General features: G+C 36.5%; 3 protein-coding genes across 7 annotated transcripts; 2 read left to right on the top strand and 1 right to left on the bottom strand.

Moving 5' to 3' along the window:
• Positions 1-48: 48 nt before the first annotated feature.
• On the top strand, positions 49-9,279 carry LOC131792780 (uncharacterized). 5 transcript variants are annotated; one of them, XM_066167269.1, is made up of 16 exons: positions 217-240; positions 1,085-1,192; positions 1,480-1,515; positions 2,292-2,681; positions 3,725-4,117; positions 5,195-5,316; positions 5,408-5,467; positions 5,769-5,872; positions 6,166-6,268; positions 6,378-6,543; positions 6,631-6,712; positions 6,904-6,970; positions 7,307-7,395; positions 7,613-7,733; positions 8,051-8,092; positions 8,199-9,279. In XM_066167269.1, exons 3-16 carry the CDS (start codon positions 1,497-1,499, stop codon positions 8,337-8,339), a joined length of 1,899 nt encoding a protein of 632 aa, XP_066023366.1. In that variant the 5' UTR covers positions 217-240; positions 1,085-1,192; positions 1,480-1,496; the 3' UTR covers positions 8,340-9,279. The 5 variants fall into 5 exon arrangements, with proteins under 5 accessions (XP_058966161.2, XP_066023362.1, XP_066023364.1 ...); XM_059110178.2 differs by lacking the exon at positions 1,085-1,192 and having other exon boundaries at positions 49-240; positions 6,378-6,528; XM_066167265.1 differs by lacking the exon at positions 1,085-1,192 and having other exon boundaries at positions 49-240.
• Positions 9,280-10,746: 1,467 nt separating this feature from the next.
• Positions 10,747-11,403, bottom strand: LOC136280716 (cyclic GMP-AMP synthase-like receptor 3). Its single transcript, XM_066166384.1, has one exon. The coding sequence runs from the start codon at positions 11,401-11,403 to the stop codon at positions 10,747-10,749; it is 657 nt and encodes a 218-aa protein (XP_066022481.1).
• A 3,611-nt stretch (positions 11,404-15,014) lies between these two features.
• LOC131776738 (adhesion G protein-coupled receptor L4-like) lies at positions 15,015-27,461 on the top strand. The gene is made up of 21 exons (XM_066167264.1): positions 15,015-15,177; positions 16,463-16,498; positions 17,392-17,763; positions 18,839-19,234; positions 20,258-20,346; positions 20,442-20,501; positions 21,017-21,224; positions 21,839-21,946; positions 22,232-22,319; positions 22,606-22,717; positions 23,119-23,168; positions 23,765-23,891; positions 24,226-24,329; positions 24,596-24,698; positions 24,812-24,962; positions 25,065-25,146; positions 25,334-25,400; positions 25,756-25,844; positions 26,041-26,161; positions 26,515-26,556; positions 26,670-27,461. Exons 1-21 carry the CDS (start codon positions 15,096-15,098, stop codon positions 26,841-26,843), a joined length of 2,661 nt encoding a protein of 886 aa, XP_066023361.1. The 5' UTR covers positions 15,015-15,095; the 3' UTR covers positions 26,844-27,461.
• Positions 27,462-27,936: the final 475 nt, after the last annotated feature.

Genomic DNA, 27,936 nt, shown 5'->3' with positions numbered 1-27,936 from the left:
CATTTTTAGATGGAAAAACAGATCACGATGCACGTGCATTATGATGTCCATTATAGTCTAACTCCAGCAAAAAGGTTTGAAAGATGTTGAAGAATCCGCCATGATGCTACCATGTGAAAAACCAGTATAAGCGCACTGACAACTGCCAACGAAAACTTATGATGTATGGTGCGATGAAAGGGATTCATTCCAGTAAAAGTTATAAAACGTTCACAGTCCAGTCCATACGTTGTACGCTGAGTAAGTACATGCAAGCTATATTAAACTCTTGATTGTGCTATTGAAATGTAAAGTTGGAAGTATATGTTGAGATATAGATATATTCAGATAACTCGGTATTAGGTTATCTAACAGCCCTGTTCCGAATTAAACCATAGAGAAGCAAATATAGACAGAGGCTTTTAATAACAAAAAAAGTAAAATTAAGATAGACAAAAGAATGAATAAATTATTAGATAAATAAATGGAAAAATTGAGGAGATTGGTCTAACGCTGTTTTATAAAGGTATTTGAGTTTTTAAAAGAAAAAAATTAATAGAAGAAAATTCAAATAAAACAATCATGCTGTATTTAACATTAAGTGATGCTTGTGGTTTATGATTGTTTTGGATATCAAGGATCGCAAGAAGACAACAGCTTAGTGACCAACCTTAAAATACATTAAGGCTCTCTTCTGTGTAAAACAAACTTCGAAATTTTCTCAGGCATCTCAAGCGACGAATCGTTGCAATTTCATGCAGATGAAGAACATTCATAGAAATCATTTCCACACCGCTTCCTAGTGAAAGTTATTAATAGCTCATTCCCGCACCAGATGGAGGCCATTAGGCTTAAAACTCATGAAATGATCAACGCGCGCGACCGTGTTACCAACACCCTACTGTCGAAAAAGTTGTCAGTTTACGACCTTTTTTTGTTCGTTGGCAGTGCTTGACTATATGAACAAGAAAGTTTGTCTCTTTCTCTGTAAGCGCGGTAAACCCCGTAAAATGATTTGCATAAGAGTTTAAACGTGGATTGTCATTGCTTTCGATGAAAAGTTTCAAAATGTTAAAATAACAATGGGATTATTCTTGATTCTTAGCCAACGTTTGTTCCGTCACGTTGCACGCTTAGAACAGTAGCGCGTGAAAGGAAAAGAGTTGAGTCGTCACTTTCCGTGTTTGCTATGTAAGGAGCGATATAATACTAGGTTAGATATTTCTAGGGGTAAAATTTGACTGAAACGTATTGTTTTAGACTCGCGTTTCAATTATAAAGACTTATTCAAACTGATAAGAAGCTGAGATGCGAAGCGTTTTACATTTGCCCTTTGACAGCTACCCGAGGAAGTTAGAAAACATGGTGGTCAGAAGTTTAAATGCAGAAAGAAAACAACTTTAGATAGTGGATTAGTATTATTCTAGGTCGATTTTACTGTACTTCAAATACTGTTTTGCTATAACTCATTTGTTCATATGTTTATTTTGTAATCTACAGTTACTCTAACTTTACTGATGCAATTGCAAGGAACAGGTGAGAAAGCATGGTTCCATTAAGAACGTATGTATCCGAAATGGAACTTAAAAAAATTCTGAGTGATGTTTGAGAATAATCTGTCACCGATTGCCTCAGAATCTGAGAGGTTGGAGGACGAACGTATGGCATATTGGTTTATCAAAGGAATCTGGGAATTGGACTTGGGAGCGTGGAAACCCATTGAACATTTCGAAATGGAAAAATTCTAAGAAACGTCCTGAGGGATTATATGCGGCGATGTACAAGAATAGTGGCGTTTTTATATCAATCTCTCCGCGAAATGCAAAAGCCTTTATCTGTGAAATGCGCGGAAGTAACAAGGCATTCCACACGTCAAGTAAATTATAATCCAAAACACTACGCTTAGCATTTTGATCCTGAAGAAACTTCTTTTTCAGAACAACTCTCAAAAGTAGTGCTGTACCCAAAAGCTCATTTTAGTTAAATAGTTACACTAGACACCCAGGTAAAGAAACATGTGTCAGATGACACTGAACAAAAATGTACTCTTATCATTATTATTACCATCTTCATCATCATCACCATCATCACCGCGATCGTTGTCATCGTCACCACGTCATTACTAAAATTAGCAGTAGTAATCAGTATTAGTCAAAATATCATCATCATTAACATATACTTAACATATTATTGTTAACGTTAGTATCGCTGTTGATCCTTTTGTTGTAGAAATTATCAACATTGTGATTGTAAGCATTATTTATTTATTTTTTGTTAGATAATCAGTTTTTGATGTTGTTTTTATTTTTCAGAATGCCAAAATCCTTCCTTTAATAACTCTTGGTACATATTTTCAGAGAGGGGAAAAACATGGGACGTAAATCAACGCACCTGCCGAAACCAAGGTGGAGACCTGGTTTCCATCGAAACTAGAGGAGAATGGATGTTTATCAATAAAGAGATTCGAAAGCGCTTTTCTTTCTTTTCTTCTAAGTTCTATCATATTGGTTTGGAAAGAAAGGCTGACATGTGGACTTGGTTGAGTGGAAGACCGCTGACTATTTGCCACTGGGAAAAAAACCCGCCAACACCTAAGAGAGATGTGGCTGTTATACTCAAGGTGTCTACAAGCGACAAACAGTGCATAATCAATTTCTTCCGTAGAAATAGGTGGGCGGCTTATATCTGTGAGATCTCCAACGGTAAGACAAAACTATTTCATATCGGGCGGGATAATAGCAACGTTATCGTACAATTTTTAGGAATCCACGTGATCATAACAGAAGATATGAAGCTTCTAACAAGTTTTCACTTCTAGTTGCATGGGTAGAATAAAGTTGAGACAAGGTTAAAGAACTGATTGTCACCATATACATGCCTGAGTAGTGAAAAAATTAGAGGTTAATTACCGACCGTTTGTTTACCAATCATTTCATCAACATCACGGGTACCACCAGTTGAAATAAAATTAATAATGATGATAGACTAAACAAACAATTATAAACTTCCGATTATTATTCATCTTAATCTTTGATGTTTCGATTGAACAAGGTGATGTTTAATTGCCTGCTCAAACACCCACTCCAATATGTCTGCGCGATTATTACGCCTGATGAATTTCAGGAAGACGGCGAGTTTCGATCTAGGGTTGTAAAGCTAGTTATCGTTGAAAAGTAACTTACGGATAGCGTTTCCAAAGATACGCGAACTTTCATCATCTCATCATTTAACAAAACAAACATCTAAGACTTCAATACTCCTTACATTTTCGTTTAGATGCATTATCTTTTTCTTATTATTTTTTTTTTATTAATTTTAATGCCTCCGATTGCTTATAGGATCTAGTTTCACAGTTTCAATGCGATACGAAATGTGTAGAGAAACAACTGATCAGAGGGCAAAAATGGTGGACACTTTGATCAACGTAGCATTAAGTTTAATTGGTTGAGAGCGCGGGTTGTAATAATTTCCCTAGTTCTCATATATCACCAGATGTAATAGTTGCATTATCTTGTTTAAGAACTCCTCGATACTGTGTTGGAACTGAAATGGTGTTGTGTGCACCAAAATAATCATTCTTCTTGGTGCTGAAGCAAAGCGACGGTTGACGATATTTCATTATGTCAATTGTAAAAGAATTACTGCTCAGAAGAAACCAATTCTTTCTTTTATTCTTACTTTTGTTTTTTTTTTAATAATACTTCCTCTGCATCTTAGTTATACTTTATTTTTATGGCGTTTTCAGTTACAGGACAAAACTCTTCGCAGACCTACTATCAAGAATACGTTGAAGTACCTTGCACGCTGGAATATGGCAATAAGAGTTGGGTACAGAATTGCAACTTTACCAGTTATAGCTGCAAAATGAACTGTACCGTAACCAGTTGTGAGCACGTGCCAAATAATATCTCCTTCGAGGTTTGCGGGCAAGATTGTAGTCACACGAACTCATTGGTAGACCAATGTTCTGAGCAAATACATGACGGAGGTTATCATACTTGCTACGCCGCGGGATATAATCTGACAATCGGCAAGAAGGAATTTGCATCTGAGAAGGCTTACTATTGTGAGGGTGGTCAATGTAATTTAAAATGCAATGGAATAAGGTGCACTCAAATATGCAAAGAAGGAGAAGACGGTGAGTATAAAACAAAAGCAGGAATGATATAAAAAAATCAACGTCGCTGCGTTTCTACTCACTGATCAAGCTTTGAAAAGTAGAGTTTGAGGACCTTTTCTTCTGAGTCAAAGTGAAACCTATACCTCTAAAAACCTTTACATTTAAACATATAACACTTATATTCCGTTGGAAAGACCTGACCATCCCGGCTGAAATTTCCCACCCCTCTCAAACAATTTTTTTCAAATTCCTCACCCCGTGGGAAGGGACGACGGCAAATGCCCGTGGGGTAGGAAGGGAGGGGTGGGGGTGTTGAGGTTTCAGCTAAACCCAGCTAACTATTAATAAAATTGGCTACGCTTTGTAGGTTTTCTATCTGAGATGACACTTTTTGTCGGAAAAATGTTCGAATTCTTTACTTTTACATTTAAATAACCAGATTACATTTGCTTCTTACACGGCTTAGTTTTTGTCCCATTTTTTTTTAAGGCAGCGCTTCTGCAAGCCTAAGCAAGCTAATGAATTGGCTGAATTGTTGCAATGATCGAGCTGTTGCATTTTCCCTTTCACTCCCAAGATCTCGTAAATAATTCTCCTTACCGTCTGCCATAAATGACGGTATCTTGAAGAATTTGGTATTGGATCAATCAACTAATACTACCTGACCGATATTTTTCTTTATTCTCATCTCTTGCTTGCTTGATATTGCAATGATATTGTCAGCATAAATTCTTTCCTGATCATTCATGGAAGAAAGACCCTCTTGTTTTGTGTCTGTAATACCGATATGATGGTAACTTATGAATTGATAAATATTTCATGGACTAAACAACAGAAGTAAGGAATTGATGAAATCATTTGTCGTCGATATCCCAGTTACCTTATCCAGATCTTACGTAAGATGCGTGAAACTAAAACAAATTCAGATATGACAACAACAAAAAACCAATTTATATCAATATAAATCGAGCGAATACAAGAAGTACCACAAAAAGAAAGATACTGATGAGGAAAAATGTATCATTCAATCTTGAGTAATACCATAATAATCATTATCAATTAATCTTTCCGTTGTTTTTTTTGTTGTTTCTGGAGATTTATTGATATCAACGGGTACATCATCATCTTCGACGTCACCTGTAGCAGTCTCTGCATCAACGGAATCAGCATGGACTCAACCGTCGCCGCAGCCTTCGTTCTCTTCTTCACCTTCACCTGTACTCTATCAACTGTAATTCTTGTCCTTGTGATTGTCATTTTTCGGATCTTCGTGGTTCATAATTGCAACTGTTATTTTCTTTATATTAGGCAAATGAATATGTCTCTAAATTTGACAGAATAGAGATCATCAGAAGCAGTTCCTTGCAGGTATTTCAATTACACACATATTGCTACGCAGCATAAACCAAATTTGTGCATAAATGTATAGTTGTAATAAGAGTTGGCTAGAATAATAAAAAAAAAAGATTAACTTCAACCACGTTTTAGAGAGGTAGCACAGGCTTACGTTTTAAAGGCATCATGAATTGATAATATTTTTAATAAAAAGACAATCGCAATAGTTGATATCCAGAGAGACATGATTTTATCTTCTCAGCTTCATCATAGGTACAATTTCGTTGATTTGATGACAATTTTCTTATTTCTCTTTATGTTATTTGTGACACAGCTTACGGCCGAGGACGAGACTATTCTGCAAATTATCACCAAAGTGGGATTAAGCTTTTCTATCACCGGAATACTTTTGACAATTATTGTGTATTCCTTCATCACGTAAGTACCACAACCATGCATACGTCTAAAGAACTTATTCTTTATTTGATTTTAAAGATTTTCGACTCAAATTACATCAATACGCGATAAAAAAAATGAATTAATGAAATTAATGATAAATAATTACGGCAGAAACGAATATGGATAATTCAAATCTGGATCTCTGAGCGACAGTGATTTAAATGCCTTAACTGGAACAGTACCACATGAAATTAGAAGCATTCGTTGCCGAATAATACTTTTTTTTGTTTTTTTGTTTGTTTGTCATTTTGTTTGTTCACTTGTTTCACCAGAGATGTTCGTCAGCCTCTTTCTCAAATACGATTGAGTTTTTCTGTGTCACTCGGAGCTGGTCAAATAATCTTTCTCGCCGGTATAAAGGCCACAGAAAATAGGGTAAGTGACTTCTTCATCCATTCACGGTATATTTGCTCTTTGGGGGCTTAAGTTATTCCGAAGAAAGGAGGATTGAAACAGACAAAAATCTCCCTTTTTCTTCTCTTAGGCTTCCTGTGTTACAGCAGCAGTTCTCTCACAGTATTTCCTGATGGCCGCTTTCTGTTGGATGATGGTCGAGGGAGTTTATCTTTATCTGTTTGCTACGAAAGTTTATAACATTAGCGACAAGATGCACACGTATCACATCATCTCATGGGGTACTTTCATTTCACGTATGAGTTTTTTGTACCTGCCTCTTTTGAATCGCCTCTGTGATTCTGCGTGTGATTCTGTAGTGACCCCCTCCTATTTCTGTTTAGGTTTTCCGGTCGTCATGGTAGGCATTTCATTGAGCGTTGCGGCTGGAAAAGATGGAATTCAAAGTTATACCAGTGACAAATAGTAAGATAATTATTGAGTTCTTGTCTCTTCATCTTTTGTGCCTTCCCACTCTCTCTCTTTTCGCTACAAAATATTTGTTGTTTTTTATTCTGTTTCTCTTCTAGATGTTTTGTTACCGGTAAAGGGTGTGGGTTTGGGGTTTTATCGCCGCAAATCTGTGTTTATTTTATGTTCTCCTTTTACCTTTCAAGTTGTTGGCTGTCCTCAACTAACAACCTGATCTGGATATTCGTCGCATTTGTGGCGCTCATTGAAGTTGTGAGTTTTTGAGGCCACTTTATTACTTTTTATTTACCGGGATTTACTACTATTGAATACTTCTTTTTCCCCTGCTCCTTAATCCTTAACAAAAAACATGAACACGCTTCTGTTTTTGACGACCTGCCCCGAAGTTTGCAATCTTCCCTATTATAAATACCTGTATGATTTTTTTGGGCATTTCCCCTTGTAGCATTTAGTTCTCCTTACATGAAGATTTAGGGTTCAATTCACAGAGAGGGATTCAGACTTTTTCTTTCGCTAACGCTCGTAACAAGACGACTAACATTTTTCCTCTTTTCGACGACACATTTCACATTCCTTTCTTTTTTTCAGTTCAACATATTGATAATCATCCGGGTCCATAAAGAGATGAGCACACTGATGCAGCCAATGGTGGAAGACAAGCGTTTCCAGCAGATACGGTGGGATTTTAAATCAGCATTTTAAAAATTAGTACTAATAAACAAAATCTAGGGAAAACAGGATAAAGCAATGTGAGAGAATCGTTGTCTCAACTTTTCCAGTGGTATGGATTTTCCTAAATTGCACTCTAGTTAATCTTAAACAATAAGACATTGAGTGAAGGAAAAACGCTTCTATAAATTAGTCCACAAAACTTATATGGCTGTCGTTCTTCAGACTTGGCATGAAAACATGCGTGGTGATGGTGCCACTGCTGGGTGTCACGTGGTTATTTGGTCTTTTGTTACCATTACACATAGCTTTCGCCTACATTTTCACCCTCTTAAACTCCACTCAGGTAAGCTTTTAACAGAAATTGTTAAATTTTAATCAAAGGTTTGCATCAAACTACACCTCAGGTAAAAACAGACACTAACTAACAGTTGATAAGTTATTTCTCGATTCATGAGATCTACAACGTACTTTGAATCAATATTTAAGCCCTCCGTTACGGTGGTTTCAAAGATGAACAAATGATCAGAGCATCATACACCTTGAACTCTATGCAAACTTTGTCAACAAAGACTAGCCTTACCCTACGACTTGTTCAAAACATTATTATACTGACCAATTACAATGAAAAAAAATGATCTTAAAAGAATGATCTGCTTTTAGGGTTTCATGATTTTCGTCCTTCACTGTATGCGAAACAGCCAGGTGAGACTGAGAATGTACATAATGAAAGCGAATTGTGAAGTTTTTAGGCATAAATTAAACATTTGATTGCTTAACAACAGATATTTGGTTGCCTGTTCATCTACAGATTAGAGAGCGATTCAAGAGGAGGATGAACACCATTTCTCCATATGCAGTCGATGGAAACTTTACAAAGAAGGGCTCACATGTTAATCTAGGTGATGCTGGAAATGTGTGGACAGTTGAATTGCAGTCTTTCAATAACTGAAGAATAGCACCTAACTTGAGTATAGCAACTCAACGGACTTTTAGCTGTAGCCAATCACATAGTGTGATCGTCAAGGCGAAGGTATATCTTCAATTTAGCTTGTTCAGGATCGAAATGACAGCAAAGTCAGGCCTTCTGTGTCCACTAGTAAGTCAGTTTAACAATGTTTTGCTCAAAGTCTAGCATTTTTTGAATGGGAGTTATTCTCTTCTAAAAGATAGCTAGAAAAGCTTGAAGCCAACACTGTGGCCCATGTGTGAATAGTGTTGATGCGACTTCGATAACTAACACTAATACCCCATCCACACCAGCAAAACATGTTTTAGCTACACCAGATTTAACTGAACAAAAATACGAATCTGAGAACTGAAAATCTGAATTTTATAAATAGCATTAAAACATGCTTACCTAAGCGTTGGGTGAATGTGGTGTAAGATAATAACAAGGAGTTTGTATTTTAGTAGCTTTTAAGTTGTTTAGTTCGGCCAGGGGTTTTTTTTTTTGACAAAACTCACGTTCTCTTAGCGAGTCAAGAAATTCATTGGTTGCCGCTATATGAATACATGTGTTTTGAAAAGTTATTCGCTGAAATTTATTGATCGTGATGATAACGCCTTTCCCATTAGATGTAGATTGAAGAGATGAACTTAAAATTCTGGACAAAATTTAGATTTTGGGTTAGCCTATTCGCCTTTGAATTTGAATTCGCTGAAATTTGTCGATCAATGTTGTCACTTTTACCATTCGATGTAGATTAAAGAGATGAATTTAAAGGTCTGGATAGAATTGAGATATTGGGTCAGCCTATCCACCTTTATATTTACGTAAAACAAGGTTTTTTTTAAATGTATTCTCATGTGCTATGATAGAAGTTATAAACTTAGTCAAATAGAATGTGAAACAAAATTGGTATCGATCAAAGTAATAACGAATAAATAACAAGTAGATAAGAAATGTGATGTCGCCCTGTTACATCCTATGGGTATTTTAGTATAAGTGGGCATTTTTTGTCGTATCCTCAAGAAGAAGTTGGCCGGTACAGTTATCATTCAAAACATCCTGATTATATATTTATCTGCCTTTTTATGGTCCTGAAGGGGGAGGGAGGTGGAAGTTTGTGACCCTCATATACCACGATGGGGTTTACTCCTAAATACACCTTTAAGTTGCAAGGTGGTCAACAGCTAGTAAGCTGATATGATCAGCCTGGTTGGATAGCCATAAAGAGGAGTTCACAGACGTGTAGGTCTTACAATAATGAAGAGAGCTTCTAAATACACCCTGTGGCTATCTCCAGGCTCTACATGGACAGGGCTATAAGCCATTGTGAATTTGGGGTCCCCTGGCGTGACTTCGGTGAATAGGCTGGCTAAGAAAACTGTGTTATCTCTTAAGGACTACTTATTTTGCCCGCGAGGGGCAGGGGAATCTCCTTCTCTCCGGGCAGAGGGGACACTAAAAATAGGGGAGCCCCTTCAAGACGACTATTTCAGACTCTACATGGATAGGGCTATCAGCCAGGATGCTTTTGGGATTCCCGGAATAGAACACAGGCGAGAGGGCGGGTTAGAAAACTGTGTTGTCAGTTGTGATTTACTTATTCTGCAATGCGAGGGGATACTGGACGCCCCTTCTCTCCGGGTCAAGTGAGGCACCAAAAGTAGAGAGAGTGAGATATTCCAAGACTTTACGTGGACAGGGAAAGAGATTGACTAATAGTGAGAAGAGTTTTCCGGCTCTGCAAAATTCAGCTAGATCTGCATCATGTATTTCATATAGTTTGCAATTCATATTAAAGCCTTTCAAACTCAGGCATGCAATTTACCCGCAAGGAACTTCTTTGAATTGATTGTTTTCGTATTTTCAGATGCAGATGCAGGATGAAGGGGGCGGGTGCAAGAATTTCTAATGGGAGGGGGGGGGGGGAGGAGGGAGGGTCTAAGCTTGATTCAGAAATCACACTATTTTTCTATACACTACAACCTAAATGGGCCGAGAATTATCCCTCAAGACAAGCAATTATGAATATTTTATATGGAGTAATACATGATCTTATCATTGCCAGAATTACCGAGTTACACAAGTAGTAAAAAACGCACTTGTTTGTTTTAAACGAGCAAGGGGGGAGGGGTTGGGCTTCAGACCCTCCGAACCCTGCTACATTTGCCACAGCGATGGGAGAGAGCCTTACCAATCAACCAACTTCCTTGTCATGGAAATCGCTTTATTGTCTTATTTGTCGATTTTCTGCACCAACTCAGCTATTGTTATGAGTTATACTGATTATAATCTGAAGCAAAATTATACGCATTACAATATAAATAGTAAGATTCGGAGTGTCTCAACTGATATGTCCTTCTTTTCGAGAAAGAACTTTATTCCTTTCTGCGTCACTATTGAGGATTGCTTAAAGACGATATGCCGTATTTCTGGTAAGCACTTCACTGATGTAATCTAGAAGGTTTACACCAGATATCCAATAGTGTGGAAGATATCTTCTCTCCAGACAAATCTGCAGTGCTCTAAGAAATCCAAGGAAATGGTTCCCCAGCGCGTCTCCACTCGCCCAGTTTTGTAGACCTCCTCCCTCTATGTAGTGCAAGAAATGGTTCACTGCTAGGACAACGAGGCTGTAAAACCAACCATCTCGAAGGTGTACAGGGTCGATATTAACTTCACGACTTGCATACTTTCCGCACAACAAGTCATCTCTTGCCTTGAGGCAAACATACCCAGATGTTCCGGATTCAATAACCCTAATCTCTCTCCTTGTCGTTCTCAAAACTACCATGACATCTACTTCATCGGCGGCTTCAGTCTTCAGCCTCTCGTACACACTGCCGGTATACTCCAGTTTTAGTATAGGAAGAGACGAGTGCTGTTGGCAAAACACCGTGACTTGATTTTCGACGTACTTATTCACCAACCGTCTGGTGCGGGCTATGTCCTCCTCAGAAATTTTGACATATTTTACAGAGAAAGCACGAAGTTTCCTCGTTAAATTTGAAAGATCTCCTCTCCTTGCCTCGGCTACTGTGTAGTTACAATTTTCATGATTCCCCATTATATGGTTGTTGTGTGCGAATCAGTCAACATATAGCTAAATCAAAAGGTAATATACCGATTGAGGTCTTGCTTTTTCCTATCCTCTAAAATCAAACTCACTTTGAGCTACACTTTAATCTATCCCTTATCGTCTAATGCAACTCCGTCTGGTAAATAGAATGCAGAAGCGAGCTGTGCGGGCTATCACCAACTCAGACTATCGAGCACACTCCTCTCCTTTATTCTCTAAACTAGAAATATAATACGTTTGAAATCGCCAAATTCATGTTTCATTATAAAAAAAAGTATCTATTTCCCCCATTGCTTCTTAATCTTTTTGTTACAAATAGCCAAATTCACTGCTATGGTACCAGAACTGCTACTAACGCATTTGTGTCGTACAAATCTCAAGCAATTAACAATTCTCTACCAAGGTCCTAACTTTGGAACTCTCTTTCTGTTTCAGTCCCTCTTTAGTCAAATCTCCTTAGCTTTAAGACAAAAATCCAAAAGTTTTTACCAATATAAACATTGAATTGGCCAAGCAGAACATTCGCAGCGCCTCTCCTTTCTCAAATATATTGTTGTAAGTGAGGTGGCTTCTCCCATAACCCGGTGGCTTCTTATGTCTCGTTGCCTTCCACAAATCATAACGCTGAGGATAATTTTTTTTCGGATTGTTAAAAGGCATAAAAACAAGAACAAAAATGGGATGATGAAAATTCCTTATTTAGACTACAGCATCCTTATCACTTATCCAAAGGATATCCTTGCATAATAAAATTCGACATTCAATTTAACAAAGTTATTAGCTTGTAGCAGACTCTTTGGCCGATTTCAAGCTTTTCTTCCAAGATAGATTATCACCTAACTATATTCCTAGTTATACTTGTGCTGCTACCGAGTTTGACATCTATGCTATATGTTGCGATCTCAACGATTGAAGTCGAGTTGTCTGCCATTCAACAAATCCACCTACTTGATCTGATAACACTCTATAAGAGCTTTCCCTCAAAAATGGATCTGACATGTGCATTTGAATTACTTCTTTTTAAGACAGTGGTTTTTAAATTCAAGTGAAAGCCGTTCTTTTACATAAACGATTTTATGAAACTAAATAAGGATTTATCCTTGCTCTTGTTTATTTTTGAGGAGCCCTTGCCACTGTGAAATTCAAAAAAACATATAGAAAAAAGGGGGTTTCGAATCAAGGTGCCAAGATTGAATCTGACCTCCATAAGACAATGAAATAAAATGATAGAACTCCAGACATGCGGCTAAACAGGCCACGAAGTCGGCGCGAACATTTTCGGTAAAACGTGCTTCAGATGAAATTCCAAGCATTGAAGAGAGATAGCTAATGACTTATCTTACTTTTTAAGGATTTTAAAGTCGATGAAGTGAAACTGAAGAAAACCGCTAGATAGGAAAATGACTCGTGACTTGCTTCCTACCCCGACAGCTCGATGGCTTTGTAACCGCTTAATTTTACCTTTCAGCACTTCCGGGTTTCCTTGGAAAGTTTAATGATTCGATTAATTCACAGAAACTGCACCTTTTGCCTTTCAACGGATTGACAAAGAACGATGTTGACAAAGAATGATATTGATCTTAATCATTGATTTGCAAACAATAGGTGATTAATACGGTAGCCGGTAAGAACAAAACAGAATGAAAAAATCCGCAACACTAACACAAAACTCTGTAACACCAACACAAACTTAAAACAGAATCACAAGATCCGTAACACTAACACAAAACTCACGAACACAAACTTAATTAAGTTTGTGTCTGTGTCTTGAATGGTTCATAAGGAAACTTTAATTGACTTCTGAAAGCTAAATTAAAGGTTAATTTCAGAACTTTTGTACATCACTTAAAGATGTCTTAAATGTTTCTAATGTTAGCCTTTAAGGCATCTTAATTGAGCCATTTCGTTTCAGCCGCGAGAGTGCCATTACTAAAGCCACTGAATACGAAACTCTCGATTTTTCGTTCCATATTTTGGTTTTCTTCCGTTTCTAGGATAGTTTTAATGTCACTGGCTGCCGGTGAGCGATACAGATTTTTCAGTGTTTTGACAACCATTATCCGAAAAAAATTCTGACAAACGACCTTGTATTGAGAATCGTGAAGGCTTTGCCGTTCATTTATCAACCCGACCAAGTGGCGCGAAAGGCGAATTACGTGTCAGCAGCTGATTGGCGATGTCAAACACACGTGAAAAAATACGATATTTTTTCACGTGTGTTGCTACGGCTTTTCGCAGGGCTAGAAATCCTTTTTATAACACCGTAGTTTATATGATAATCTCCTTTTACGCCGCCATGAATCCATTATCATTAAGATAACAAAAATTACGAATTATCAAATGTTTTCGCTCGCGCACAATTGGTCTCAACGCATCACCAGACTGAATACCCCCCCCCCCCCCCGTCAAATTGGGTGATATCCGAGTTTATAAGATACGATTACGATAAGATGGAACAGAAGGGAATTTCTGGGAGTGCTGCCATATGAGATTTTCACCAGATATAAGCATCTTCAAGCAAGTCTGGTATCTCTCTTAGATTATGTAATTGAGTCTACGAACGCTGCCTCGGGTTAAAAGTTTGAGGAGATTGCCCTAAATCCTCTGGGTTAGGACAACCTTTTGCAATACAGCGTAGAGTATTTCGAAGATTGTTGAGTGAAATGAGACTAACGGATTTCACTAACTATAGGATCATGAATCATGAAGAATAACGAATAAACAGATGATTACGAAAATGATCGAACTCTCGTCACGCGTGACGAATTAATTAAGGTGACTCGCTCAGACTTTTCAAATATGTAAGCTCGCGAGCAAATGATGCTTACGACTATGGTGCGTGAGACCGGCAGTGTTTTTCGAAAGAGTCACTTTAATGTCTGAGATATCAGCCATAACAGTGGAAGAATCCTTGAAACTGGGATAATAAAAGCAATACTTTCACCTCTCTCCATTCTCCCTTCTCCTCCACTTTTGTCTTACGGCATATGGATTTGTTTCTCTCTTGACATCAGTTGCGTATGCCCCAATATGAATAGTATATTTTTTTATCTCTGGCTTAGTGTGTAACTTGATGTTTGATTTGGAAGAGCATATAATTTCATTATCCATATAATAAAACGCATAAACTTAGCTTTATTTTTTGAACCGGGTTTCTTCATTTTCCAAAGTCAGCGGGTGGGGAATAAGGTCTTGCAGCAGTAGGGTTCTGTGGTAGAATTATATATTGATATATATGATCTACGAACTTAAGTCTGTCAATTCTATTCTGTTTGATAGATAAAGGTGATCGTTTTTATTCTTTCAAGAACAGATGGGATACTCAAATTACACTTCGGCAGATATTACTTATTTGAAGACAACCGTCGTTGAACGAGTATTCTTTTAAAAGAAATGTAAAATATAACCAAAACGTCAACTACATACAGTCATTTTTTATGCGTGCGCTCAGTTTGTTTCGACAGCTCTCCACAGCTTGCCCAAATTGTCCTTAACCTTATTGGCCCGTTTTTAGATGGAAAAACAGATGGTGATGCACGTTAGTGAGAATCAATTGTACATTATGATGTCCATTATGGTCTAACTCCAGCAAAAGGGTTTGAAAGATATTGAAGAATCCGCCATGATGCTACCATGTGAAAAACCAGCGTAAGCGCCCTTACAACTGCCAACGAAAACTTATGATGTATGGTGCGATGAAAGGGATTCATTCCAGTAAAATATATAAAAGGTTCACAGTCCAATCCATACGTTCTACGCTGAGTAAGTAGATGCAAGTTATATTAAACTCTTGATTGTGCTGTTGAAATATAAAGTTAGAAGTATGTGTTGAAATATAGATATATACAGATAACTCAATATTAGGATATCCTACAGCCCTGTTCCGAATTAAACCATAGAAAAGGAAATACAGATAGAGGCTCTTAATAACAAAAAAAATAAAATTAAGATAGACAAAAGAATGAATAAATCGATAAATAAATGAATAGAAAAATTGAGAGGATGTGTCTAACGCTGTTTTCCAAAGGTATCTGAGTTTTTAAAGGAAAAAAATTATTAGAAAAAAAAAATTCAAAATAAAACAATCATGCTGTAATTAACATTAAGAGGTGCTTTTAGTTCATGATTGTTTTGGATATCAAGGATCGCAAGAAGACAACAGCTTAGTTAACAACCTTCTGGAGATGCCACTTGGTTAAAATACACATAAGCTCTTCTGTGCAAAACGAAGTTCGAAATTTTCTCAGGCACCTCAGGCGACGAGTAATTGTCATTTCTGATGAAGAACATTTATAGAAATCATTTCCACATCGCGTTTGAACCTTTAAATTATATTTATATAATTTAAAGAGAGTTATAAATAGCAAATTTCCGCACCAGATGGAGGCCATTAGGTTTAAAACTCTTGACATGATCAGCGCGCAACCGTGTTACCAACACCTTACTGTCGAAAAAGTTGTCTTTATGACATTTTTTTGTTCGTTGGCAGTGCTTGACTATGTGAACAAGAAAGTTTGTGTCTTTTTCTGTGAGCGCGGCAAACCCCATAAAATGACTTGTATAAGAGTTTAAACGTGGATTGTCATTGCTTTCGATGAAGAGTTTCAAAATGTTAAAATAACAATGGGATTATTCTTAATTGTTAGCCAGCGTTTGTTCCGTCACTTTGCACTCTAAGAACAATAGCGCGTGCAAGGCAGAGAGCTAAGTCGTCATTTGACCAGTTTACGTGTTTGCTATGTAAGAAGCGATGTAATACTAGGTTAGATATTTCTAGGGATAAAATTTCACCGAAACGTATCGTTTTAGACTCGCGTTTCAATTATAAAGACTTTTTCAAACTGACAAGAAGCTGAGCTGCAACGCGTTTTAGATTTTATTTAACAGCTCCCCTGAGAAGTTAGAAAACGTTGTGACCAGAAGTTTAAATGCACAAAGAAAACACCTTCAGATAGTGAATAAGTACTATTCTAGGTTGATTTTACTGTGTTTCAAATACTGTTTTGCTACAACTCACTTGTGCATATGTTTACTTTGTAATCTATAGTTACTCTACTTTTACTGATGCAATTGCAAGGAACAGGTGAGAGAGCATAGTTCCATTAAGAACTTATGTAACTGAAATGGAATTTAAAAATCTCTGAGTGATGTTTAAGAATAATCTGTCACTGACTGTCTATAAAGTGCATTAATTGGTTTGCAATTTCTCTATAATACGAGTTGGAAAACAAAGTAACAAAGTTAAAGTTCAGCGAGGCTTATGCTAAAAACAAAATTAACGCTATAAAACTTTAACCTAATTCCAAGCATTGCTTTAGTTCTGTCACCATTATCGTCATAATTACAAGTATCAGTTAATAAGTATTATATATTTAGTGATATATTTTTCTCCATCAATAAATATTGTTCGCTATAAAGTGCCAAAATGGCTGTTTCCAAAATTCCCGGTACACATATCCAAGAATGGTGGCCTTTTCAAATCAGTCTTTTCGCAGAAAAAAATGCCTGTGAAATGCGCGGGGGTAACAAGACATTTCACAATGCAAGTACATTATAATCCAAAACACCACCCTTAGTATTTTGGTCTTGAAGAAACTTTTCTTTTAGAACAACTCTCTCAAAAGTAAAAATTGTGCTGTACCCACAAGCCCATCTCAGTTAAATAATTATGCCAGACACCCAAGAAACATGTATCAGATGACACTAAACAAAAATGTACTTTTGTCATTATTATTACCATCATCCTCTTCACCATCATCATTGCGTTCGTTGTCATCATCACCATGTCATTACTACAATTAGTAGCAGTTATTAGTATTAGTCAAATTATCATCATCATTATCATATCATATACATTTTTATTGATATCGTTATTATCATTTTTGTTGCTTTTGTTGTAGACATTATGAACACTATGATTGCAAGCATTGTGATTGTTAGATAATCAGTTTTTTTGATGTTGTTTTTATTTTGCAGAATGCCAAAATCCTTCCTTCAATAACTCTTGGTACATATTTTCAAAGCAGGAAGAAACATGGAATGTTAGTCAAAGGAAATGCCGAAGCCAAGGCGGAGACCTGGTTTCCATTGAAACTAAAGAAGAATGGATGTTTATCAATAGAGAGATTCGAAACCGCATTCCTAAGTTCTATCACATTGGTTTGGTAAAAAAGGCCGACAAGTGGACTTGGTTGAGTGGAAGACCGCTGACTATTTGCCAACGGCGAAAGAACCAGCTAACACGTAAAAGAAATGTGGCTGTTATACAATCGACAATCGACAATGAGTGCAACATCGATTACTTCGATAGTTATGAGTGGGCGGCCTACATCTGTGAGGTCTCCAACGGTAAGACAGAACCACTCCTATTTCATATCGGGTGGGATAACAACATCGTTATCAAGCAAACTTTTAGGAATGCATGTGATCATTACAGATGATATGAAGCCTCTAACAATGCAAGTTTTCACGTCTAATTGCACGAGCAGAATATAGTTGAGACAAGGATAAAGAATTGATTGTCACCATATACATGCCTGACCATTAAGTAGTCAAGAAATGAGGGGTGAATCAGCGACAGTTTGTTTACCAATCATAATCATCACAAAACGGGTATCACTATTTGAAATAAAAGTAATAATGATGATAATAGACTAAAGAAACAATTATAAACTTCCGATTATTATTCATCTTAATCTTTGGTGTTTTGATTGAACAAAGTAACGGTTAAATGCCTGCTTAAATACCCACTCCAATATGTCTCCGCGATAATTACGCCTGATGATTCATCTTCGAATTTCAGGAAGACGGCTTGTTTTGATCTAGGGTTGTAAAGCGAGTTATCTTTGGAAAGTAACTTACAGACAGCGTTTCAAAAGATACATAAACACTCCTCATCTACTCAATATAACTAAACAAACATCTAAGACTTCAATACTCCTTAAACTTTTGTTTAGATGCACGATTTTTTTCCTATTTTTTTTTAAAATTCATTTTAATGCCTCTGATTGCTTACAGGCTCTAGTTTCACAGTTTCAATGCGATGCTAAATGTGTAGAGAAAAAAACTGATCAGAGGATAAAAATGGTGGACATTTTGATCAACGTAGCATTAAGTTTAAATGGTTGAGAGCGCCGTTAGTAATAATTTCCTTAGTTCTCATATATCACTAGAAGTAATAGTTGCATTATCTTGTTTAAAAACTCCTCGATACTGTGTTGGAACTGAAATGGTGTTGTGTTCACCAAAATAATCATTCTTTTTGGTGCTGAAGCAAAGCGACGATTGACGATATTTCATTCTGTTAATTGTAAAAGAATTACTGCTCAGAAGAAACCAATTCTTTCTTTTATTATTATTTTTGTATTTTTGAATAATACTTCCTTTGCATCTTAGTTATAATTTATTTTTATGGCGTTTTCAGTTACAGGACAAGACTCTTCGCATACCTACTATCAAGAATATGTTGAAGTACCTCGCACACTGGAATTTGGAAATAAGTGTTGGGTGCAAAATTGCAACTTTACCAGTTATACCTGCAAAATGAACTGTACCGTAACCAATTGTGAGCACGTGCCAAACAACATCTCCTTCGAAGTTTGCGGGCAAAATTGTAATCACACGAACACATTATTGGTAGATCAATGTTCTGAGCAAATAAATGAGGGAGGTTATCATACCTGCAACGTCACAGAATGTAATCTGGCAATCGGCGAGGAGGAATATGAATTTGAGCAGGCTTACTATTTTGAGGGTGGTCAATGTGATTTAAAATGCAATGGAATAAGGTGCCCTCAAATTTGCAAAGAAGGAGAAGACGGTGAGCGTAGCGTCTATCAATATCCCCCTCTCCCCCCCCTCCCCGCCCCCCTCTTACGGGGTAACCCCTTAAGCATTTGAACTTTTTAAGATTGATTTATTCAAATACCCATCGCCTTCCCCCTGGTGGGAAAAAAACTGTGTTCAAATTCCCTACCAAGTGCCGGATTCTATAATCATTTATTCATTTATTTATTCATTTATTTATTCATTTATTTATTCATTTATTTATTCATTTATTTATTCATTTATTTATTCATTTATTTATTCATTTATTTATTCATTTATTTATTCATTTATTTATTCATTTATTTATTCATTTATTTATTCATTTATTTATTCATTTATTTATTCATTTATTTATTCATTTATTTATTCATTTATTTATTCATTTATTTATTCATTTATTTATTCATTTATTTATTCATTTATTTATTTATTTGTAAGAGGCAAAATCAACGTCGGGGCATTTCTACTCACAGACCAAGCTTTGAAAAGTAGAGTTTGAAGACCTTTTCACCCGAGCCAAAGTGAAATCTATACCTCTAAAAACCTTTACATTTAAACATTTAACACTTGTATTCCGTTGGAAAGACTTGACCGTTCAGGCTTTCTTGGTCATTCATGGGAGAAAGAGCCACTCGTTTTGTGTCTGTAATACCGAGATGATGGAGACTTATGAATTGATAAATATTTCATCGACTAAACATCAGAAGAAAGGAATTGATGAAATCATTTGTCGTCGATATCCCAGTTACCCTATCCAGATCTTACGTACGATGCGTGAAACTAAAACAAATTCAGAAATGGCAAAAAAAAAACAACAACAACAGTTTATATCAATGTAAATCAAGCGAATACAAGAAGTACCACAAAAAGAGAGATATTGGTAGGGAAAAATGTATTATTCAATCTTGATTAATGCTATAATAATCATTATCAATTAATCTTTCTGTTGCTTTTTTTGTTTCTGGAAATTTATTGATGTCAACGGGTACATCATCATCTTCACCGTCACCTGCAGAACTCTCTGCATCAACGGAATCAGCATGGACACAACCGTCGCCGCAGCCTTCGTTGTATTCTTCAACGTCGAGAAAAATTCGTAAACTGGTTTGTACTCTATCAACTGTAATCCTTGTCCTTGTGATTGTCATTGTTAGAATTCTCGTAGTTCACAATTGCAACTGTTATTTTCTTTGTATTAGGCAAACGAATATGTCTCTAAATTTGACAGAATAGAGATCACCAGAAACGATTCCTTGAAGGTATTTCAATTACACACATATTGCTATGCAGCATAAACCAAATTTGTGCATAAATGTATAGTTATAATAAGAGTAGGCTCTGATAAAAAAGATTAACCTCAACCACGTGTTCAGCCGGAGAGGTAGCACAGGCTTACGTTTTACAGGCATATGAATTGATAGTGTTTATTAAAAAGACAATCGCAAGTAGTTGATACCCAGAGAGACAAACGTGGACTTCCTCGACGAATCTTCAATCTGAGCACATTCTAGACAGCAGATTCTTTTCCTTTTTTTTTTTTTTTTTTTTTGCACTTTATTCTAACTTTAAAAATATATAAAAAATATGCACGTGCGTAACAAAGGGTTCAGATCTTTTATGCTTGGTTGATTAAGTACCCGACCAAGACCAGAGGGTCTGCGGTTTGAATGCTCGTGGGAGACTCAGATCATTTCCTTGAGTCACACTGAAAATCAATGTCATATGCTTAGCACCTTACTTCAACAACAACAAAATGCATTTTATGTTATTGCAGAAGGTTATAGACGTTTTTGATGACTTCGTAATCGGTATGGGAAACATCATAAAATCTCTTAAAGGCGCATTTAGCACAGAACAGATTGAGATAAGCAGAGCATCCATCTTTAACGTGGCATATTCATTCGAGGAATTTGTTCTTAATTATGGCAAACTTCACCTGGTTGGAACGAGGTCTTCAAAAGAGATCCATGGCCACAAATTGGGTGAGTCAGAACACGAACATCAATTGTCCTGATTAGCGCTGATCCATTACTTGTTTACCCACTAACTGGGTAATGAAATGATAAAACGGTCTTCCTGCCTTGATGATGTAATAAACTATGGCACGTGTTCCAGTTTATAAGCGTTATTGCGGGATCAAATCGATCCATCTGCTCCTTCCTTTAACTATTTGCGTTTATCAATCATTTTAGAAGCGAAAGTAATTGCCAGCGATTTTCATCCTCAAAAATATTAAAATGTCTTGTTCTCGATGGCTCTATGTTCTTTAGAGGATAAACCTTTTAACTCCCAAAAGATCTCATTAGTAATTCTCCTTACTGTCTGCCATATAGTTCTTGTGATGTTACTTGAGGAATTTGATATTGGATCAAGTTATATAATCCTCTAGTTAATTTTTTTTTATTCTCATCACTTGTCTACTTGATACTGTATTGATATTGAAAGGAGAAAATCTATCTTGGTCACTCATGGGAGTGAAAAGTTTAATTGTACTTGTTGCGTAGTAAAGTAAAACCAGCATTTCTACAATCATAACACAGTAAGGTAATGACGTCACTACATTGTTAATATTTTTACATGCTTTATTCTCCGTCAGTGCTGCGTATTCAAAAAGTCCAGCGCCAAAATGTGAGTGACTTCTATCTTGAGAAAGAAGAATGGCAAGCAAGCATAAATGTTCCATCTGCAAATTTTGCGAAAAACGGTTTGTATTGACTACCTAGTCAACTCTCTAACGTATTGACAAAATGCTCTTTTGGTTTCTTTTCAAATTTCCATAGATGTTTGTTTGTTAACTTACACAGTCTACGTGATTCGTACCGTTTTGAAATTAACATTATCTTGTTTTTTTTTCCTTTCCATGGTGTGGAAAACCATATTCGTGAAATTTCTTTGCTGATGCACACCGTCTATTTGATTCGTAGTCTTTTAAAATTTAAATTATCACGTTTTTTCAGCCTGTTATATATTTCTCCTCTTCCCTGTTTAGGATCAGTGGTTGTTGGTATTGTGTACAAAGATCTCCATGATCTCTTGGCTCCAGATCAACCCATCAGGATTAAAGCAGGAAACAGAAGGTAAAATTAATTCCCTCGATGTTTTAACCGAATGCAGCGTCCTTCCATCAAATAGAAAACCAAAAAAATAAAAAAAGGAAAACGCAGCGCATTTAACCAACAAGGTCTTATAACTTTTTTAAAACTCTGCATGTTGATTGCCCTGTGAGTCAATGCATATTTTAGCGTCTACAACATTAGTGTGGAAATAGCACTGGTTTGTAATGGCGCTAAGGATGCCATATCCTTAGCAATTACCAAGCTCAACATTGATATGCATCATGTTTAAACTGTGTTTTATTTTCAGGCATTTGAGCTCCGGGATAATGGCCGTAGCAATGGCTCCAAACCCAGACAAGCTGCGAGAAAATGTCATCTTAAAGTTCAGAAACCTGGAAGTAAAAGCAAGATCAAAATTAGTATGTGGCGACCGGTCGTTTTGATACAAAGTCGTTTCGATACAAGTCGTTTCGATGCATCGATAAACTCGATTCGGTACAAATTAAAAGACAGTTCGATACATATCGTTTCGGTACAAACTAGTGATGGATAGATTTGGTTGCTTTTAACCTTCATCAAGTCCGATAAAGGGAGGTAAGATAGCTTCCTACGAGAAAAGATTGCATCTCCGTAGGTACGCGGGGTACGCGAGCTGCGTGAGTGTAATTAGGCAATCGCGTCCCAAGTATTTGAATGAACTTGTGAGAGATGAACTTGTTGGTGCTTCTTTATGTTAGTAAGGGTTTATTATCCAGACATCCATTTGCTCCCTCGAACGACCGTATGTCAATTTATTTCAAAGATATCATTTTTTTTTTAGGTCGATAAAGGAGAGAAGAAATGCATATTTTGGAGTGGCCTCAGCGAGGGGTAAAAATTGAAATATATTGCTAGCCTTGTTTCAGAATAAATGGTTCCGTGGATTTTATATTAAGACGACACATTTCATAAGTATTATTCTCGTAAGGTTTTTTCCAGAGCATGGGCAATTGCTACAATCATTACATAGTTATCAGTCACTGCTGCTCTACTTGTTCCTGAATTGAAGCCGTTTATTTCATAAAATTTTATCATATTATTTTTTCTGAATAGCGTTGTTCTTTCTGTTTGTTTATTGCTATCATCTTCCTATTTATTCTTCTGTTGATAAAGTCGTCCTGTATGTCATGAACACAGGCTCACTCTTTTGTTTTGTTTTTGCCTGTCTTTTTTGTTTCGTCACGCATCTTTTTAAGGTAGGCTGTAATTGTGTTTAATGAGTCTATTTTAAACGACACCTGGCCTGCCTTGATATAACCTTTTGCCTCACTCTGGCAGTGAGTATATCAAAGCCGACTCTATGGATAACTGGGAGGAGATAAGAAAATTTGAAATCTAACCTTTTGGTTCCTCGATGGTTTTTGAGGTCATTTCTTGTTTTTGTTCATCATATTTTTTTTACGCTTTTTTAAAAATTTTTTTTTTAGGTCAGAAGGGTTCTCAGGGAGAGGATGCTATGTGGTTACATCTAAAAGCAACTCAGAAGAAACAGTTTGCAGCTGCAATCATTTGACTCATTTTGCTGTCTTAGTTGACTACGATGATAGCCTAGGGGTAATGATTTTATCTTCTAAGCTCTATCATGAATCTATTTATGTGAAATTCGCTTCCAAACAGTATGAGAACAATGACATCATTTAAAGATTTTAAGACAGCCATAAAAAAAATTAACTTTCAGTAGTTTTAATCAATGTATTTTAATACTTTAATTGATTTATATATTTTTTTTGATTTATATACTTTTCCTTCTCGAAGATATTAGCTCATTAGAGTTACTCTAATAATTCGAGTTGAAATTAAGTGTATGTATGTATGTATCATAGGGTATTGCAATTCAGTTTATTTGATAACAAATTTCTTATTTCTCTTAATGTCATTTATTACACAGCTTACGTTGGAGAACGAAGCTATTCTGCAAATTATCACCTACGTGGCACTAAGCTTCTCCATTACCGGGATACTTTTGACAATTATTGTGGAATCCTTCATTACGTAAGTACCCCAACCATGCATACGTCTAAACTTATTCTTTACTTGATTTTGAAGATTTCGGACTCCAATTAGAAAGTACGCAATAAAAAAATGAGTTAATAGAATTAATGATAAATAATTATGCAAATCTCGACATCTGAGAGACAGTGATTCAAATGCCTTAACTGGAAAAGTACCACTTGAAATTAGCCGCATGCGTTGTCATATAATGCTTCTTTTTGGTTTTTTGTGTCTTTGTCTTTTTGTTTGTTCACTTATTTCACCAGAGATTTTGGTCAGCCTCTTTCTCAAATAAGATTGAGTCTTTCTGTGTCACTCGGAGCTGGTCAAATAATCTTTCTCGCCGGTATAAAGGCCACAGAAAATAGGGTAAGTGACTTCTTCATCCATTCACGGTATATTTGCTCTTCAGGGGCTTAAGTTATTCTTAAGAAAGGAGTATTAAAACAGACAAAAACCCGGCTCTCTCTTTTATCTCATAGGCTTTCTGTGTTACGGCAGCAGCTCTCTCGCAATATTTCCTGATGGCCGCTTTCTGTTGGATGATGGTCGAGGGAGTTTATCTTTATCTGTTTGTTGTGAAAGTTTATATCATTGGCGACAAGATGCACACGTATCACGTCATCTCATGGGGTACTTTCATTTCACTTATGAGTTTTTTGTACCTGCCTTTTTTTAATCGTCTCTGTGATTCTGCGTGTGATTCTGCATTCACTTCCTCCTACTTCTGTTAAGGTTTTCCGATCGTCATGGTGGGCATTTCATTGAGCGTTGCGGCTGGAAAAGATGGAATTCAAAGTTATACCAGTGAAAAATAGTAAGATAATTATTGAGTACTTGTCTCTTCATCTTTTGTGTCTTCCCACTCTCTCTCTTTTTGCTACAAAATATTTGGTGTATTTTGATTCTGTTTCTCCTTTGGATGCTTTGTTACCGGTAAAAGGTGTGGGTTAGGGGTTTTATCGCCGCTGTGTTTATTTTATGTTCTCCTTTTACCTTTCAAGTTGTTGGCTGTCCTCGACTAACAACCTGATCTGGATATTCGTCGCATTTGTGGCGCTCGTTGAAGTTGTGAGTTTATAATTGATTGAGGCCACTTTATTACTTTTTATTTACCGGAATTGGCTTCTATTGAATACTTCTTTTTTCCCCTGCTCCTTTACAAAAAACATGAACACCTTTCTGTTTTTGACCACCTGGCTCAAAGTTTGCAATCTTCCCAATTATAATAACCTGCATGATTTTTTTCGGCATTTCTCATTGTAGCAGTATGCAGGAACATATACCATTTAGTTCTCCTTACATGAAGATTTGGGGTTCAATTTACAGAGAGCCGAGGGATTCAGACTTTTTCTTTATCTTATGCTCGTAACAAGACCGCTAACATTTTTTCTCTTTTCGACGACGCATTTCACATTTTTTCCAGGTCAACATTTTGATACTCATCCAGGTCCATAAAAAGATGAGCACACTAGTGCAGCCAATGGTGGAAGACAAGCATTTCCGGCAGATACGGTGGGATTTGAAATCAGCATTTTACAAATTAATGATAATAAATAAAATTTAGGGAAAACAGCATAAAGCAATGTGACAGAATCGTTGTGTCAATCACAAATTCCACTCTAGTTAATCTTAAATAATGAAACATTAAGTGAAGGAAAAACACTCCCATCAATTAGTCCACAAAACTTATATTGCTGTCGTTCTTCAGAGTTAGCATTAAAACATGCGCAATGATGGTGCCACTACTGGGCGTCACGTGGTTATTTGGTCTTTTGTTACCCTTACACAAAGCTTTCGCCTATATTTTCACCATCTTAAACTTCACTCAGGTAAGTTTTTAACAAAAGTTGTTAAATTTTAATCAAAGGTTTGCATACTTAGGCGCTCAAACTACACCTCAGGTAAAAACAGACACTAACTTTAGTCAGATGATATTTCCCATTCAAAATGATTCTAATCGATACAATAAATTTATTTCTCGATTCATGAGATCTGCAACGTACTTTGAATCAATATTTTACCCCTATGTTACGGGGGTTTCCAAGGTGAACAAATGATCAGAGCATCAAACACCTTTAACTCTATGCAAACTTTGGTCAACAAACATTAGCACTACACTACGACTTATTCAAAACATTATTATATTGACTAATTATACTGGAAAATAATTATCTGTTTTTAGGGTTTCTTGATTTTCGCCCTTCACCGTATGCGAAACAGACAGGTGAGATGGATATCAGACTGAGAAAGTGCATTAAGTGAATTGTGAAAATTTCAGACATAAATTATAAATTTGATAGCTTAGCAACTGATACTTGGTTGCCTGTTCATCTGCAGATTAGAGAGCGATTGAGGAGTAGGCTGAAAACCATTTTTCCATATGCAGACGATGGAAACTTTGCAGAGAAGAGCTCACAACGTAACCTAAGTGATGCCGGAAATGTATCTTCAATTGAGCATGGTCAGGAACGAGATGTCAGCAAAGTCAGGCCTTCTGTGTCCGCTTGCTAGTCAGTACAGCAATGTTTTGAATAAGTCGTGGTTTAGTACTAATATTTATTGAGAAATTTTTGCATAAAGGAGGGCAGTGAAAGGTACCCTAGCAAATCGTGAGTATCGCGAAGTATTATCCGATCACGAAATCTCTGCTCAAAGTCCAACTTTTTTTTTAATAGGCGATATTCTCTTATAAAAGATAGCTAGAATGGCTTGAAGCCAACACAGTGGGTAACAAAAACCGCCCAGGGGCCCGTGTGTGAATGGGCTGGAAGCGACTTCAATAAGCAACACGAATACCCCATCCACACCAGCAAAACATGTTTTTGTTACACTGGGTTTAACTGAACAAAACTACGAACCAGAGAACTGAAAATCTGAATTTTCCAAAGGATTCGAGTAGTAAATAACTTGTATTCTCAATGTGCTAAATTTTTGAAGCCGACGAACATCGCTTTAAGCAGCTTCTGTGAAGAAAAGAAATTTAATGAAATAGCTTTAAAACATGCTTATGCTTTGGGTGAATGTGGCATAAGATAATGTCAAGGAGTTTGTAATTTAGTAGCTTTTAAGCTGTTTAGTTTCGGTCCCGGTTTTTTCTTTCGTAACAAAACTCACGCTGCCTGTGCGAGTCACGAAATTTGTTATTTGCTTCTGTATTACTTAATGTTTTTCGCAAATTTATTAGTTGAAATTTGTTAATGATGTAGATTGAAAAGATGAATTTAGAGGTCTGGACAAAGTTTAGAGTTTGGGTTAGCCTATTCGCCCTTGAATTTGAAGTCACTGAAATTTGTTTATCATGATGTTATTGCTGTTATCATTCTATGAGAGATGCATTTAAAGGTCTGGATAAGATTGAGATATTGGGTCACCCTATTCGCCTTGGAATTACAATTTTCTTTTTCTTTAATGTGTTCCCGTATATATGCCATGAAAGAAGTTGTAGACCTAGTCAAATAGACTGTGAAATAAAATTGGTATCGATCAAAATAATAGCAAATAAATAACAAGTACATAAGAAATATAATGTCGCCCTGTGACATTCTGTGGGTAGTTTGGCAAGTAGGCATTTTATATCGTATCCTCAAGAAGAGGTTGCTCGGTA

The sequence above is a fragment of the Pocillopora verrucosa genome, chromosome 5 (assembly GCF_036669915.1).
Source record: "Pocillopora verrucosa isolate sample1 chromosome 5, ASM3666991v2, whole genome shotgun sequence".
In the NCBI taxonomy this organism is placed as follows: Eukaryota; Metazoa; Cnidaria; class Anthozoa; order Scleractinia; family Pocilloporidae; genus Pocillopora; species Pocillopora verrucosa.
Note: the sequence above shows the minus strand (reverse complement) of the source record. Positions and strands in the feature narration are given on the sequence as shown.

What these genes read in the sequence shown, in the direction of transcription:
- LOC131792780 (XM_066167265.1), top strand. Translation starts at nt 159, where the DNA reads ATGATGTATGGTGCGATGAAAGGGATTCATTCCAGTAAAAGTTATAAA. An exon ending in ATGCAAAGAAGGAGAAGACG is followed by an intron (nt 4,118 to 5,194) that starts GTGAGTATAAAA and finishes TTGTTTCTGGAG; the next exon opens with ATTTATTGATATCAACGGGT. An exon ending in ATGGGGTACTTTCATTTCAC is followed by an intron (nt 6,544 to 6,630) that starts GTATGAGTTTTT and finishes ATTTCTGTTTAG; the next exon opens with GTTTTCCGGTCGTCATGGTA.
- LOC131776738 (XM_066167264.1), top strand. Translation starts at nt 15,096, where the DNA reads ATGATGTATGGTGCGATGAAAGGGATTCATTCCAGTAAAATATATAAA. An exon ending in TGGAGTGGCCTCAGCGAGGG is followed by an intron (nt 23,169 to 23,764) that starts GTAAAAATTGAA and finishes TTTTTTTTTTAG; the next exon opens with GTCAGAAGGGTTCTCAGGGA. An exon ending in TTGTGGCGCTCGTTGAAGTT is followed by an intron (nt 25,401 to 25,755) that starts GTGAGTTTATAA and finishes CATTTTTTCCAG; the next exon opens with GTCAACATTTTGATACTCAT.
- LOC136280716 (XM_066166384.1), bottom strand. Translation starts at nt 11,403, where the DNA reads ATGGGGAATCATGAAAATTGTAACTACACAGTAGCCGAGGCAAGGAGA.